This window comes from Pteronotus mesoamericanus, unplaced genomic scaffold (assembly GCF_021234165.1).
Source record: "Pteronotus mesoamericanus isolate MK-2021 breed Mesoamerican mustached bat unplaced genomic scaffold, CSHL_Meso_final contig_182, whole genome shotgun sequence".
Lineage (NCBI taxonomy): Eukaryota > Metazoa > Chordata > Mammalia > Chiroptera > Mormoopidae > Pteronotus > Pteronotus mesoamericanus.
Genome location: NW_026555078.1, coordinates 32,208,047 through 32,226,136, shown reverse-complemented (window position 1 = coordinate 32,226,136; position 18,090 = coordinate 32,208,047). Strand labels below are relative to the sequence as shown.

The following is an 18,090-nucleotide window of genomic DNA, read 5'->3' as shown; positions in this document are numbered from 1 at the left end:
AGGGGGTGAAAGACAAATACCATATGATCTCATCTATAAGTGGAACCTAATCAACAGAACAAAACAAGCAAGAAAAATAGAGCCAGAGACATGGAAATAAAGAACAAAGTGACAGTGACCAGAGAGGGGAAGGGGGAAGAGGATAACAGGGGAAAGAAGGGGAAGGGCCAAGTCAAGGAACATGTATAAAGGACCCCTGGACAAAGGCAAAGGTGGGGGGCGGGGGGGACAGGGAGTTGGTGGGGAGGATTGACAGTGGAAGGTGGGGGATGAGTAGGGCAGGGGAGAGTAATGGGGGAAAATGGGGACAACTGTACTTGAACAATAAAAAAATTAAAAAATAAGATAATACTCAATAAAGAGCTATATGCAAAGACAAAGTTAATATTCAGAATGGTAAAGAAAAATTCAAACAACTGAGTATTTCTTACCCAGCATTCAGCTTTTTCCTGAAATCTTCTTCTTCCTCTTCCTCCTGGGTTGCTGCCAATTCTGCTGCCTTCTCTACAGCCAGTTCACTAAGTCTTTGGGCCAATATTAATCTCCGAGAACGAGAAGCATATTTAATGGCTAAATTCACAACATTTTGAGTCATGAGATCTGCAAGTTCCACACAACGAAATTCCCGCTCCAGTTTACAGGAGAGCTAGCCCAAAAAGGAAAACAAAACGAAACAAAAATCAAATCACATTAAGTTGAACTTTTTCAAAATTAAGGAATGAAACTACTAGCAAAATTGAGAAAACAGCTTTCTAGCTACTGCATCTCACTGATTCTAAGGTGCACATTTTTACAGTTTAACATCTCTGAAATTGGGGAAGCATGTTACAATCCATGGTAGATCACAGTTTAATTGGCAGCATTTTTTTTTTTGTCTCAGTGGCTTAAATGAATAAAATAATGGTGCATTTTACAATCAACAATAGCTTAGACTCAATGGACTATGACATATCATTTTAAGCTACTCATTGCAAGGAAAGTAAGAGATTCATTTAAAATTCAGATGTGGTTCTCCTAAATTTGTTTTCCCACCCTCACCAAATAGGGTAGCAAATTCAAAAAAGGAATAAAATTGTAAATGATTTATTTGTTATTACTTTGCCCAAAATTGGCACACAAACACTACTGTGCAAATTTGGGTGGGGACAAGCAGATTTATCCAATAGTTTTAAAGTGTGACGGTGGCCCTGACCAGTGAAGCTCAGCTGGCTGGCGTGCCAGCCCATAAGCTGGAAGGTTGCGGATTTGATTCCCAGTCAGGACACACGCCTATTTTGCTGGTTTGGTCCCTGGTCGGCACACATATGGGAGACAACTGATCGATGATTCGCTCACATCAATGTCTCTCTTCTCCCCTCACCCCCGTCTTTCCTCTGGAGTGAGTAGATATATCCTCAGGCGAGGATTTAAAAAAAAAAAAAAGTGTGACTGTCCATGATCTTCAACTACCAGAATCAGTTATACAACTTCCAAATTAACAAGCAACTTCCTTTTTCTTGCTCTATTTTTCATACCTAATAATATAAAACAAAGGGCATTCATTTAACATCTCTTAGAAAACACGGACTAGTTTTCTTCCAGTATTAATTATGACAACTCAAAGTGAGGCAACGCAAGTACAATGTGAGAAAAATTAATACTTGCAAGACTACTAAGGATCTCATAATTCATAGGGTAAAAGGACTACATAATTTGTTACTTGGACATCCCATGTCTCATTCATCAGACAGACTTTAGATATTCACCTCTATGTCCTTCTCAAGTTTTCTAGTATCACTTATCTGTAAGCAGTACTTCTCAATCAGGGTTGGTACTCTGCCTCAGGGGGCATTTGGAAATAAAAGGGAGTACAGTAAGTCCTCATTTAACATGATTGATGGGTTCCTAGAAACTGCGGCTTTAGGCTAAAGGGCATATAAACCAATTTTAACACAGGCTAATTGATATACACAGAGTTAACTTCCTACAGCGTATTTCTAATCACAAAAACATCACCAAACTTCTAAATAAAGACCCCAAACAGTTCTAATAGTAAACACTGAAATAAATGTGATATATATATATATATATAACAAAGATTGATAAAAATGAGTGAGATAATTATTTTCCAACCTGTTATTCCACTTCAGGGTCATGGGTGGCCAGAGCCTATCCCAGTAGCTCAGGGCACAAAAAGGGATCCCACTCTTGAAAGAATGCCCTTCCTTTGCAGGACACATTCACCCACACACCCACACTGACTCACTCTGAGACAATGTAGACACATAATTCACCTAATGTGCACATCTTCGCGATGTGGGAGGGAACTGGGGTACCTGAGGGATACCCACCCAGACATGGGGGAAACATGTAAACTCCACATAGACAGCAGTCCCTGCCAGGATTTGATTTCCCCCACCTTATCATTATTGACATTGAATGAAATGATGTTATTCAAGGACCCGCTGATTCTCACAGTAACTGGGTTGAACAGGCATTTGCCAGGGGGCCAGAACTGCTAAAGACCAGTCCCCAAAGTTACTAGGATCCCCTGAGAAATGTGCTCCAGAGGAAAAACTCCTGTAAGACTAAATGGTAAACAAATAAATATGTTTTCTTAAATGTTTTATAGGAAGTAAAAAGGTTAGTAGTTTCTAGACCATAAATGACACTTTATAAAAGGAACAAAATTACTCTACAATAAACTAAATTCCTTTAGTACTAAACTCAAGGCTATGTTGCATAGAGATGACAGTAGTAAATACCATCTTTTGGCGATTGTAGTTACAATTGGCTCTGTGGTCTTAGATACTACTTTCCCCTCAGAATTCTTTCCCTCAACTTTAAAATGAAAAGTCTGTAAAAAAAAATCAACAAAATAGTGCTGGCAAGGCTGTGGAGAAAAGGGAACTCTAGTATACTGTTGGTGCAAATGCAGACTGGTGCAGCCACTGTGGAAAACAATTTGAAATTTCCTCAAAAAGCTAAAAATGGAACTGTCTTTTGACCCAGTGATTCCACTGCCGGGATTATACCCTAAGAATCCTGAATCGACAATTCAAAAGAACCTATGCACCCCAATGTTCATAGCAGCACAATTTACAATAGCCAAGTGCCGGAAGCAACCTAAGTGCCCATCAATAAATGAGTGGATCAAAAAACTATGGTACATTTACACAATGGAATACTACGCAGCAGAAAGAAAGAAAGAGGTACTACCCTTTGCAACAGCATGGATGAAACTAGAGAGCATCATGCTAAGTGAAATAAGCCAGGGGGGTGAAAGACAAATAATGTATGATCTCATCTCTAAGTGGAACCTAATCAAGAAACCAAACCAATATAACCAGCAACAATGAAAGAAAAAAGAAACCGACAGTAACGAGAGGGAAGGAGGAAGGAGAGTAATGGGGAAAAGACAGGGGAAGGGTCAGATCAAGGGATATGTATAAAGGACCCATGGACAAAGCCAAAGTGGGGAAGGATTGAGGGAGGGAGGTAGGAGCAGGTGGAGCAGGGGAAAGTGTGGATGGAAAAATGGAGACAAATGTATTTGAAAAATAAAAAACAAATTTTTTTTAAAGTTAAAAAAAAGAAAAAAGAAAAGTCTGGATCATTCACTCTCTCAAAAAATACTGAGGTCTACTGTGTATTAGACAGCACTGAGTATCTGGCAAGGCCACTGCCCTCGAGGTACTTATAGCCTAGAGCAAGATGAGCAGAGAAGGAATCATATTATACTTCTCTCCATAAACCAATCTGGAGTGAGGACATGAGTGCAAACCTTATGTTTCAAAAAGTTCATTTACTTCCAAAAATAAAAGTACTTAAATATACCAGGCACCAAACATGGTCACTGGCTAAAGACAAACTTTTACCATCACAGTCACCTAAGAGGATAAGAAAAAAATAGGCATATCTAAAAGCCTTATGACAGTTCTTAAGACTGCCCACCCTTGGAGGTTTAGGAACTCTGTTGCACAGGATAAGAGCAAGAGCTGGAGCTCCTGGGTCTCAAACTTTATTAGATATCAAAATTGCTTGGAGGATCTGTTAAAACAGTGCAGTGGGCAAAAGCAAAAACAGAGGTGGTACCAGAACAGTTTATTACTGTCTATGATCTTAGATACAAGAGAACGTTTTAAATATTTTAAATGCAGTGTCAACTAGAAAGCAGAACTTTTTTTAAGAGAGAAAAACACCACTGGATGCAACTTAAGAATTCTAGGCTATGGAGCTCAGTGCTAACTCACATACCTTTAAGAGATTCAAAGTTAGAAAAGTATTTAATTTCAATTTTTTCAGTATGTTTATTTTACTTACTGCAAGCATTTTCAATAAAAGTTCCTGTTGTTCTTTTATTGCTTGATTTTTATTGCTCTCTTCATATTCATAACCATTTTTAGCTAAATACTCAAGGTGGTTGTGAAACATAACTGAACGCCAAAACTGTTCCTGCAAAAGTAGAAAAAAACGGCTTAGAGTCAACTCTCAATCACTTAGTACCAGGCCAATGTTAAATATTGATCTCATGCCAGTTTCTGAATAACATATCATCTGAAATACTCATCTCTATAGCATCAAATTCTAATTAATGGGATACTATGGCTTGACTTTATGTCGCATCCTTAAAAGGGGAGAGAGGAAGGGTGAGAAATATAGTGTTTTAAGCAGTTTCCTAGCTATTAGAGATAATGCTCAGAGAACTTGGTAAACTAGATTTTTAGAAGCCAATTTGCTTCTTGTTTAGAATAACTAATTGCAAGATTTCAAATGACTTTAGATGACGCAGGGCTAGGGCTAGGGTGAATCACAACTCACGGCACAAAAACCTTACGGAGGCAACACCCTCTCAAGACCGGCCCTGCCCTGACAGTGAGCGCTTACACTAGTGAGGCACTCGGGACACTACCCATTTCCTCATAGGCAAAGCCCTCGGGGGCAGTGATGGCAATCAGGTGCCTTGGTGATCATAAGCAGTCTCCCACTCTCTCTGCTACTTCTATCTATTTAATTATAAAGTAATGAATACTCAATACTGGTCACCAGGACAATTTTTAAACAGTTGTGTCACAGGCAGCACATTATCAAATTTAGAGTGTTAATGCAAGATTTCCACATACCTCCATCTGTCCTTTCTCTGTTGCAATCTGACAGTAAGGAAGCTTAAAGGATAATATAGCTACAGCAGGGCGTGGAAGGGTAGGAGGAAATCGAGAGCCTTTACAAGGAATGCACCTGTCATTAAAGAAAAAGTCTCACAATAAAAATGTATATTTGTAATATTAAATTAAATATATCTTTTCAAGATGACATTTACTAACAAAATGAATCATCTTACTTGAATAAATATAAAATGGAATAGTAAAAATCCTTGTAGGTTCATTTGTAATATTAAATATATCTTTTCAAGATAATGACATTTGTTAACAAAATGAATCATCTTACTTAAATAAATATTAGATAGAACAGTAAAAATCCTTATAGGTTCAAAATTTACTGGTAACCTCTTATGATAAAAATGTGAATTCTTTCATTTGAATTACTAAATAACTTGACTCTTGAGAATAACATGCAAAAAATTCCTGAGAACAACCTATACCCTAAGAACTGTTAAAAACAGTTAATATACTCCATTTCAAAAATATCCATATGGTGTATTTGGAGATTCTGAAAAGTTAAAACAGGAGTATTAACCAGCAATTCCTCTACAGTTCTCCACTAAGTCTGACTTTGCATTTTCTACGATCCTGTTTTCTCAAACAGCCCACACTGCCAACCACTGCCTTTAAAAATACCCTCAATATTGCTCCAACAATCTGCCAGCACAGCAGAAGCCATCAGACAGGAATTCCTGTCAACTACCCTTCAACTACCAAACGTATCTGCAATTGCCTACCTTCTTCCCTCTCACAACTGATAAAATGTCTTACCTTCCTATTTTAGACATATGGTCTAAAATCTATGATCTTTCTTTTTTTTACAGGATTTTATTCCTTCGATTGTCTCCTTTTCTTACACTGTCAGTCTCACCCTCTTCGCTAAATTTATTGCCAAGAGATTACAAAAGTGCTCTAGAATCACCCAAACTAAATAATCCTTTCTTTAACAGCCTTCTTTAGATGCCACCCTCATCTCTTCCTCTTGACAGCTGAACTTCTTGAAAAGAGTTATCTACATATCATGCATTTTTAAAAAATCCTCACCCAAGGATATGTTTCTTGATTTTAGAGATAGAAGAAGGGAGAATGAGAGAGGAACATTTATGTGAGAGAGATAACATTGATCAGTTGCCTCCCATACAAGACCCAACCGGAGACTGAACCCACAATCTAAGTTTGTGCACTGACCAGGAATGGAACCTGCAACCTATGTGTCCTGACTGGGAATCAAACCTGCAACCTTTTGGTGCACTGGATAGCCTTCCAACCAACTAAGCCATGCAGCCAGGGCTGCCTATTTTTTAACTGGGTCTTTTTGAGTTGTAAGAGTTCTGCTTATATTCTGGATACATGTCACTCATCACATACATGATTTGCTTCACCCTTTTTAAAAAACTACATAGTACTCTAGTATATAAATAATTGTACAGAATTTAGTTATCTATTTTTCTAATGGAAATTTAGGTTTCCAATCTTTTGCTAATATTAACAATCCTTCCATGTAAGTTATCTTTTACATGTTTCATTTCCCACATTTGCTAGCAGCAGTATTTCTTAAATTTTAACGCGCACACAAATCAACTAAAGATCTTGTTAAAATGCAGGTTTGCATTCAGGTCTGATGTGATGCCTGAGATTCAGCACTTCTAATAGTCTCCCTGGTGATGCTGATGCTGTCTGTGTATCGTACATTAAATAGCAAGTACTAATATATCTGCAGGACAAATCCTAAAAGCGGAATTATTGGGTCAAAGGACATATGCACTTCTAATTCTGGTAGTTCTTGACAAATTGCCTTCCGTAGGGATTTTAACCAATGTGTACTCTCATCAGCAACATAAATATGATTATTTTACCGTAGCCTCACCAAGATATTTTTTCCAATAGGTAAAAAGAGAATTTTTAGTTTTAATATTTATCTTAGTTTTTGTGACATCAATCATCTTTTCAAATACCTGAGAACCATTTTTATTTCCCTTTCTCACTAATGCCTCTTGAAATAGTCTCCACTCAGAGAGTCTGTTACATGATCCTCTTCAGATAATTCTTCTCTTACTTGCCTAGCTAATTCTCTTTTTTTCTCATGCAAAAGTTTGTACTCTACTACCTGACCTCTAAATGTTGGAATTTCTTAGGGCTGGGTCCTGAGACCATTTTGCCTCTTTCTTTCTTCTTGCTAAGTCATCTGATGTTGTTACTATGACTTTAAATACCTTCTATATTCTGGTGAATCCCAAATTTATATCTCCAGCCAAAATTTCTCCTCTGAATTTGAATTATATATCCAGTATCTTCTTGATAGCTCCATTTGGATATTTTGCATTTCATATTTAATACATCCAAGAGAGAATTCATTTTAATCTCCCTTATTTCTTTAAATGGTTCAAGTATCCACCTAGCTGCTTTTAGCAGAAATATGGATGTCATTGATTCTTCTTTCTCACTCCCAATCCCCAAACTAATAGCAAATCCTACTCTTTCTATCGCGAATCTGCTTCTCTTCATTTCCACTGCCTCCACACTACTTCCAGCCAGTTCTAGTTCAGCTAAGTGACTACAAAATCTTCCTCAGTGTTTCTCCATGACAGCACTGAAAGCATTTCAGATAATCTGTAGTTGAGAAGGACTGTTCTACACACTATGAGATGTTTAACAACCCTGGTTCCAGCTCTCTAAATGCCAGGGTAACCTCTATCATTGCCAGAGCTAAAAACAATACCCCACTTTTCCAAACATCCCCAGAAGAAATAAAGCCACTCACTGGTCTTCCTACTTCTAGTCTTAGTTCTGCCAATCCATTTACTGTCATATTTTTCTTTTTATGTAAACCAGATCACCACATTCCCCTGAATAAAAACCTTGAATGGCTTCCTGATACACTTCAAATAAAATCCAAACTTCTCTATCATGGACTATAATGCAACGTACGTCTAACTTTCTGATGTCATCTTCAACCTATGCACCCCCAATCGCCTCCTGATTCTTATATGCTAGCCACATTTAGATACTTTCAATTTCTCAAATACATCAAATTCTTTCTGACCTCAGCGCCTTTGTGCATGCTGTTTACTCTACAGGGATTACTTTTCACCCCGTTCTTCCATAACAGATTCCTTGGCATCCAGGTCTCACATTAAACACTACCTCCATTAAGAGTCCTCTGTGATCACTCCACCTAAAACATGCCCTTCTTTTATTCTCTATCAGGATTCTGGCTCAGATTAATTAATGGCTTTTATCCTAAGTAGTAATTAATATTTAGTTGTTTCTGTTATCGCTCTCCCTAGACTATGAGCTACATGAAAAGAGAGACCTCTCTGCTCACCAAGTACTTATATGTCATTGACAATCTCTTAGACCAAGAAAATACCAGGTGTCAAAAAAGAAGGAAATCTTCAACACGGTATTGAATAGAGATTATATGGACTGAGAATTCTACACTTGCAATATACCATTACATTTCTCTCCTCTATTATGATAATTAAGCTAAAAATCTCAAAAAGTGCCCTGGCTGGTGCGGCTCAGTAGATTGAGTGCCAGCCTGTGAACCGAAAGGAATCCCAGTCAGGGCACATCCCTGGGCTGTGGACCAGGTCCGCAGTTAGGAGCATACAAGAAGCAATTTAATTAATGTATCTTTCATGCATGGATGTTTCTCTCCCTCTCTTCCTTCTAAAAATAAATAAAATCTTTTTAAAAAGGCAATAGAGATGCATGCATCAATACTGAACTTGTACCTCACTGTTACTTAATATCCAAAGTTTAAAAAGAAATGAAAAAAAAAACCGAACTCAAAAAGCAGCTGAATTATAGACATTCAATTCTAAATTATAGTTTAAAATAAGAGGTTGCCCGGGCTGGTGTGGCTTAGTTAACTGGAGCGTCATCCCATAACCAAAAGGTTGAGGGTTCAATTCCCAGTTAGGGCACATGCCTCGGTTTGAGCCTCAATCCCTGGCCCCAGCATTTGGGAGGCAACTGAGCTCTCACAATGTTTCTCTTTCTCCCTTCCTCTCTCTGTAAAAGCAATGAAAAAATAAAATGCCCTCAGGTGAGGAAAAATAAGTAAGAGGCTGTATAAAAAGATGAAATGCCATGTCTAACCAGAACTGACCCCACCGACAGGCGGAAATGATGTTATAGCCACACTAATAAACTTAATTCCTATTTTGTTCTCAGTTCTAAGTCAAGCAACTGGTTGAAAGCTTCACAGTGAATATAAACAAATTCCTAATTTAGTAAATATAGAAAGCAAGTAAATGAACTAAGGTAAAAGATAAATAAATATATACTTTAAAAAGCATTTTCTAATATCCCACCTCAGTTGCTGGGGATTTTCATGGACACCAACCACCCAGTAGTGATCGGATTTTCCTTTGCAGTGTTCTCTTGTATTACATACAGGAGTCCACATATTACCAAGTCCTCTGTTTAGCATTCGAACAATGCCTTCTGAATCCACGAAACAGGGGGTACCTATAACATCAACAGAAAAACAAATCACTTGGAGACATAGCTACATATTAATAAATACTTTTTTAAAAATATATACCAATGGTTCAACTTGTAATTCAAAAATAAACAGCAAAAAACAAAAAAAGGCAAATAACTCAAGTTCATTTTCTCACAAAATTTCATTAACCACATAGACTAAAGGAAAAAAAAAAAAACGCTTAAGATATGACTGAAATTTACTCAAATAAAGAGAAGAAACTAATAGTTTCAGTGAAAACTATGCCATCTGCTGGAACATAGCAATATTTTCAAAAGCCTACTTCAGTGGAAAAAATTAAACTTAAATCGGAAGCCTTCCTGGTTAAGGGAAACTGGGAAAAATACCAAAACCTGATACAAGGTGAGGATGTAAAGGATCGGTCTTTTAGTACTCCTCTCCCCGCTGCTTCTCCTTTCTTGGGCTTATTATACTATTCTGTCCCCCAACTCCAAGGTAAGCAATTCTTCCCAGGAAACAAGTAAGCAACCTGGTTTGCCCCCTATCTGCTCCCCTCTCAGGGAGTGCACAGCAAATTCCCTAATTACCCCCCTTTCTTATCTCTGACTTCACAGCCCTCTCACTCTGCAAACAGTTTTTTTAGAGTCTGATTTGTAATTGGAAAAAAAAAGTTACATGAATGGAAGTTATTCATGGTCACATTATTAAAACATAAATGACTAATATCCCAACAGAAGCCACATCTAGAAATGGTTGATGTTTTATGGATAAAACTGGAGTTTCTAATGATAATTGAAGGGTACAAATCTCTAATAATAGAAATAGTTAAGCCGAGACAGGGTTAACAGGCTCCTTAAAAAAGGTAATTCTCAGTATCCTTCACATCATCTATGAGTTTACAACAGCACTATCCAACAGAAATACGTGAGCCACAAATGTAATTTTTAATTTCCTAGTGTCACATAAGAAAAGGGGGGAAAGTGAAGTTAATTCTAATTTATATTTTATTAAATCCAATATACCCAAAATATAATCATTTTAACAAATGTTAAAATAATTTTTAATGACATTATTTTACATTCTCTTTTCATACTAAATCTTCAAAATCTGGAGAGTATTTTATATTCACAGCACATCTTAATTCAGATTTACCACTCTTCAAGTGTTCAGTAGACACATGTGGCTAGTGGTCACTGTAGTAGACAGTATAGTAACAGAAAATTCCTGATTTTTGTGTAGAATCTGCTAGAATAGCCCCTTTACCATTGATTTGTATCTCCTTGTTATCTTAATAAGCTTACAGAAAAATATAAGATCTGTCCAGAAGGTATCCACCGGGCAATATGAAAATAAGAGACATTTACTGAAGAAGATACAAGAAACCTTGTACATAAGACAATGATACCTCAGTCCCCTTCAAAGTAAGCACCTTGGGACCTCACACAGATTTCCCAATTGCCAATTCCTGAATCTTGATGGTCTGAAACCTCTTCCCTTACAAAGGTATTAGTTTTGGGAAAAGCCAGAAGTCACAGGATGCCAAATTGGGATGTAGGGGTGCTGAGTCACCTGGGTGATTTGATGTTCCTCAAAAAAACTGCACGAGATGTGATACACGATTGGGCAACTGTGAAGCTGCCAATCACCAGCTGCCCATAGCTGCAGCCTTCTGAATCATCCAAATAGTTTCCATGGAGGAATGTTCCAGCTTAACACAAAATCTGATGCAGATTTGTTGCTCTACTCACCCATTTTGAATGCAACAGCCACACAGTACACATGCTCACTCAATGGTGTCTACCATTCCCACTGACAAGTACAGCGAGGTAGTCCTTGTTCACACATGTGCATTCAAGTCCACTCGCATTGGCTACCAAGTTACAGTGATGTCACACAAACCATCCTTGTTGTATTAACAATGGCTGGATTTTTTTCTGGACAGACCTCATATATTTCTTCTTCATAAGTTTCCTAATCAGAATTCTCATGAAAAACAGACCTTGTACATAAAACAATGACTACCTTGCCTAACAATTCATTTCCAGTTTTGCCAACATATTAAAACAAAGAAATTTAAACAATTTATCTATATAGAAATTAGGAAAAAAACAATGAAACAATTTTCTTCCTGAAAAATGTCTTTAATATAAATAAATTAATTTGTCTTGCCTTCAGCTGAAAATCCAACCCATACAAGGTAGGATTTCCTTGTAAGAGGAAGAGGATCACCATGCAAAATTTGTTTTTTCTTTTTCCCCATCTCTAGCAGATAAACTCCAAGGCACTGATCCCCATCAAATCCTGTTCCTAGTAAAAAATATAAACATAAATAAGGTGTCAAAGGTTATTTAGATATAAAGCAGTCTAAATTGTATCCTGTGAATTGAACTGATTTTGTTTCTTAGATGAACTAGCACTACTTTTTATGGATAACCTACCTAACTGGGGCACCATTCAGGTATAAAAGGCAGAACACTATATGTCACCTGGACTAAAAGTGGTCATAAGGATAAATCATTCACTCGAGAAATATTTAAATACAGCTTACTATGTGCCAGGCACTGGGACTACAATGGTAAACAAGAATTCATATTCAGGTAGGAGAATACAAGCAAATGAATTAAAAAACAAACTAAATAACAAAAAATACTAAGTGCTATCAAAGAGTTAAAATAATAATGTGATACAGAGTGCTAGACTGAGTGGTTACTTTAGATTAGCTAGTCAGAGGTGCCCTCTTTGAGAAAGCGAAATTTAAGCTGAGACATGAACTGCAAGTTGGAGCCAGTCATCCAAAAGTTAGGAAGAGGAGCACTATAGTAGACAGAGAGGACACACCTAATGAACGGTCCAAAGGTGGTAACAAGCTTGGTGAGTTTGAAGAATGCAAAGAAGCCTGTATGGCCAGAATTAGTATCAAGAGAAAAAGTGGCAAGAGATGAGGTTGAAGGGGTAGGCAAAGATTGGATCATGTAGGACCCTGTCAGCTGTGAAAAGAAGTTTGATTTTTATTCTAAAAGCTGAGGCCCTGGCTCAGGGGATTGAGTGCCAGCCTGAGAACCAAAAGGTCACTGGTTTGATTCCCAATCAAGGCACATGCCTGGGTTGCAGGCCAGGTCCCCAGTAGGGGGCATGTGAAGGCAACCACACATTGATGTTTCTCTCCCTCGTTTCCTCCCTTCCCCTCTCTCTAAAAATAAATAAATAAAATCTTTAAAAAAAAATAAATAAAAGCTCTGGGAAGTCATCAGAGAAATCTAAGTGAAGAGGTGCATGTTTTCAACAGATTACCCAGGCTGCTATGTGGAAATCAATTAGAGAATACAAGAACTGAAGCTGAAAGACTGGTAGAAGGCTGCTGTAAGAGCCCAGGAGATGACATCTGGGCTGGACTGGGGTCTTTAAAGAGACAGATTTGGAATGTGTTATTCCAAAGAACTGAAATGATATGATCTTACTGACAGTGTTTTTTTGGGGGAGGGAGGTCAGGGAAAGAGATGATCAAGGATAACTCTTGCATTCCTGGTTTGAACAGCTAGTTGATAGCATGCTGTTTACCAAGAGGGGGTAACTAAGTAAGAAGCAAGTTTGGAGGCAAAAAGTATATCAAAGGTTTTATTATGACCAAGTTAAGTTTGGGCTGTGTATTAAACCTATATAGAGATTTTATGTGGGCAAGTCTGAAAACACAAGAAGAGAGTAGGGCTGGTGAAATTAATTTAGATGTCATGGACACATTGATGTATTTAAAGACATAAGTCATAATGAGATCCCCAGGACGGTTTCTCAAACTGCATTTTTTGACCTATGAGTCATGAAATCAATTCAGAGTTGCAACCACCGTTTAGAAAAAATTAAATCAAAGAGTAAATATTGTCCATAAGACTTTTATTTCCATTACATTTGCAGGCATGTTCAAAATAGCAATACAGAATGTATTTCTTACTATGGCTAAGCAGTCAAAAGACTGAAAGTTCCTGACCTAGAGAGAACTAGAGAGGAGGTGTGAGCACGGGAGGAGGAGACACCAGAAGAGCTGAAGGAACTACCAGTGAGATAAAAAAGAAAATCAAGAGAGTGATGTCACAGAAGTCAAGACAAGAAAGTATTTCTGACAGAATTATTCTACAATAAAAATAAGCATAAAGAAACCATTGGTAACCTTAATAAAACCAGTCTGAATACAGTGGTAGGGACTGAAGAGAGAATATAAGGTGAGGAAAACATGGCAACTTTTTAAAAAGGCACTTCAAAGCTGTTTTGGTTCTTCAGACTAGAGTTAGTTTAGTTTTTGAGGCATTTAAACTCTGAAAAATCATTTAATATATAGCCATGGAAGTAATTAACCAAACTCTACCTTGAAATTCTTTCTCTAATGTAGTTTTTTTAAAAAAGATTTTATCTATTTATTTTTCAGAGAGAGGGGAAGGGAGTGAGAAAGAGAGGGAAAGAAACATCGTTGTGAAGAGAAACATCAGCTGTCTGCTCCTCGCACACTCCCAGTTGGGGACCTGGCCCACAACCCAGGCATGTGCCCTGCCTGGGAATAGAACCAGTGACCTTTCAGTTCACAGGCCACCACTCAATCCACTCAGCCACACCTGCCAGGGCAATATAGTTCTTCTATAAACAAAATATTTTCATTCTCATTGTTATCAATGAATACAATAAAATTCTATACATTTAAAAATTACACTAAAAAATTACAGATTCAAATGCTAAGAAAAATGCAAAAGGAGGTATATAATCCAAAACAAGGAGAGAAAGGGGGAAAAAAGCTAAGTAATTTCCATTTACTTTAGGTTATGGTAAAATTATAAAAGACCGGAAAAAATCTACCTCTATGATAAACAATGAAAAGCTGTTCTCCATGTCCTGCCATTGACACCACAGGCCCAGGAAGACTGAAGATCTCTTTCTGAACACCTCCAATAGAAAATAATCGAAGGAGCAAGGTACTAGTGGCAGCAGCAGCCCATCCCTGACCAAGACAGATGGCTTCAATATCCTCATTCTGAGGCAGGTCGACTATCCATTCTTTGCTTGAATCCCAAGAACTAAAGTGTAGGCAGTGAAGCTTGCTAAAAATTAAAACAAGATAGAAACAATCAAACTTTCATATTTGATATTTTACATATATAACTATTCATGACACCCAGTAACAGAACCAAATAGTTTATTTTTCTGTTACACACAAATAGTACGAGAAATGTCTTTAAGACAGTATTATGAAATATATTTAAAATGAACTATCTTAAACTATTACCAGTCATGTTATTGAAGAATAGTTAAACATACAGGAAAATAGTCACAACACAATGTTAAATGAAAAAAAAAAAATGAAGGCTAAAATCTGCAGACTATGATCTTAAGTTTTAAATGGGTACAAAAATCACAACCAGATTTTTAAAAAGCAAGCTTCAAAATGTTAGGCAACAGTTATCTCAATGCCTAATAATAATAATTAAAAAAACTAAAAGAGAAAGGGGAAAAAAATCACATGTAATCCCACTAGCGAGATGTTTTCAGTCTTTCTTCCTCTTTGCCTATATATGCATAAAATTTACATGTATGTGTATGTATTTATGTATATATGTGTGGGTGTATGTATACACACATATACATGTAAATAATTATTAAACTTAGCCTTTGGAATGCATATACCATTGTATTGTTAATCTGAGGCAGTAATGACTTTCTGAACAAAATTTAAAATTTCAATTTTAAAATGAAAAGGTAATATTATACACGGCTATGAAAAATTTATCTAGTAAAACAAAAAAAGTATCTGAAATCAAAATTGCACCTGCAAATAAAAGTTCTAATTATGTAAGATATTCTGAGTTAGAGACACAAAGTCAAGAGTGATTTATTTTAATAAACTAATTTAATTCAATAATGAAGTACTGAATTGATTTTGAGTCAATTAAAAAAACCAGTTGAAATGTTAAAATGACCTAATATACACCTGAAACTAATACTGTATGTCAACTGTAATTGAAAAAAAATTTTTATTTATTTTTTAAATTATTTTTAGAAATGACCTAATACAGTGTGTTTCAGACTTTGACACATCCTCAGTCACCTAAAGATCTTGTTAAAATACAGATGTGATTCAGGTCTGGGATGGGGTCTGAGATTCTGTGTTTCCAACAACCTCTTAGGTGACCTGTACCCCTTAGTTTGTCAACCACACTTGGAGCAGCGAGGAGCTAATATATCTAATCAGAAGACTTTTAATTTCAACTCACCTGGGAGTCAGTAAAATCTGTAATAAAGTATATAAAGATTATAATCAGCTGAAGAAAAAAAAATCAGTAAAGTGCAAACTGGCTGGAATAAGAAAAGGTTAATGAAGTATATATTCTTCTTAAAAAAAAAAAAACCAAAAGAGAACTCTGCCTCTGCTGTTTTTTCATCATAACTTTTTGTCTGTCTACCTACCTACCTACCTACCTACCTATTGAAATATCTAAGAAGTCCAAAATATACTAAGTTAAAAAAAATCAAACAGATAGCCCTGGCTAGTATAGCTCAGTTGGTTGGAGCGTCGTCCTATAGGGCGAAAGGTAGCAGATTCAATTCCCAATTGGGGGCACATACCCAAATTGTAGGTTTGATCCCCAGTCAGGATGTATACAAAAAGCTCGCGCGTGCTCGCTCGCTCTCTCTCCCCACCCCTTCCTCTCTCCCTAAAAGCAATAAAAAAATGTTCTTGGATGAGAATAAAAAAATTTTTTTAAATCAAACAAATAGTAGTAGTAACACTTTTTTGGTGTGTACGTGTGTGTTTTTAAGATTTTATTTATTTTAGAGAGAAGAGAAAGGAGGAAGAAAGAGAAGAAGAGAAACATCAGTGGGTTGCCTCTCATGTATGCACCTGACTAGGGACCAAACCCACAATCTAGGCATGTGCCCTCCCTGGGAATCGGACCAATGACTTTTTGCTTCAAGGAATGATGCCCAACCAACTGAGTCACACTAGTCAGGGTGTGTTTTTCTTTTTTAAAGAAAAGTTTCAAATCTAATCTATGCTGACAACAACAACAAAAACCCAGATCAGTAATTTTCCAAGGCTAGGACTGGGTATACTGCAAAGAAATATGAGGGAACGTTTTTAGGTGATAAAAACTATTTTGATTGTGATAATGGTTATCTTAGTACATACACATTTATCAAACTTACCAAACAATCTAAAATCAGAGCAGTTTACTGTATATAAATTATACCTCAATACGTAAATTTATAAGGGCAGTTCATACAAAAAGAAATCTGGAAGGACATATATATTTTTAACAGTAGATCTATCTAATTTGAATTCTGGAGGAAACTTTCATTTCCTAAAAATTCTGTACTTAAGTTTGTTTATAATATGTATTATTCTTATACTAATAAAAAACAACAACATGTAAAAAGTAGTCCAATTTGTCTTGCATTACAAATCATGTCATGCCATTTAGACACGTAGTTAGAAAATATACCGAGGAGACAATTAGGCCAACACCGACATGTTCTGGGGTATTACGGGTGAGCTGGTATTTCTACTAAATTCTTCATTCTGAAATTCCACACTATAAAAGATATAATTTGGTTTTACTAACTTCTTGTACTGAATTTGAACACTCATATCTAACAGTTCAACAGTTACAAATTCTTCCTAATAATCTCAAATTTACCTTGCTAGTTCATCAGTGCTTTCACATGCCAACAAAATAGCTTCATGGGAAAGATCTGCTATTGTGTAATTCAAAGTGTTTGATAAGTGTGTTGCATGGTGTATGGAGGTATCATGGAACTCCACATCTATGGCATTGTCTTGCTCATCGTTATAGCAGCGAATGATTCCAACAGAGTTCCACACCTACAAACATGTAAGGTTAAATACAAGTCTGAGAAAAACCAAAACTCTGAGAATCAGTAGCCTAAAATGGTACAAATTAGCAAATATTATAATTCAGTCTGTATCAAGGTTTAAGTTATAGGAACAACCACAGCTCATCTACCTCTAAATAGTTTCAGGTAACAGTAGTAACATCAGAGCTACAATAACTAATTATTCTTCTCCCCATGAGAAGAAGTGACATATAACAAAAATTTATTAGGAAGTGGAGTATTTCATTTATCATTTTTAATTACATTTCTGTTATTAAAAAAAAAACTTTATAACTGACCTTTGAACAACCAAACCATTATATTCCTCAAAAGAAGACATTTCAAAAATTTATTTACTTAAAAAGTATGATTTCAAATGACAGCATATTTTTCTGTTCCAAATAACTGGTTTATATTATACAAATAAATATATACATTTTAAGGCAAAATAAATCAATATTACTTTGGAAAACTTATCTTCCCCTGATTATACCATAGGCTCACAAGAGGCCCTAGTGTTTCCTTTCTTCTGCCATAAATGTAACTTTATATAAATAAAATAGTTAACAATAATCAAAGATTAAGATTTATTACTAGATGGTGGTTACTGACGTAAAGCTTTAT

The 18,090-nt window shown here is 36.4% G+C and overlaps 1 protein-coding gene across 1 annotated transcript in view; it reads right to left on the bottom strand.

The window, feature by feature from the left end:
* WDHD1 (WD repeat and HMG-box DNA binding protein 1) overlaps positions 1-18,090 on the bottom strand; it is a 41,375-nt gene that overhangs the window by 8,772 nt on the left and 14,513 nt on the right. The window contains exons 10-16 of the mRNA XM_054567540.1: positions 17,271-17,455; positions 14,434-14,675; positions 11,764-11,901; positions 9,461-9,617; positions 5,103-5,217; positions 4,303-4,434; positions 432-646 (exon numbers count right to left, since the gene is read on the bottom strand). Of these exons, the coding sequence (XP_054423515.1) occupies positions 432-646; positions 4,303-4,434; positions 5,103-5,217; positions 9,461-9,617; positions 11,764-11,901; positions 14,434-14,675; positions 17,271-17,455 (1,184 nt within the window). The remainder of the gene's footprint in view (positions 1-431; positions 647-4,302; positions 4,435-5,102; positions 5,218-9,460; positions 9,618-11,763; positions 11,902-14,433; positions 14,676-17,270; positions 17,456-18,090) is intronic.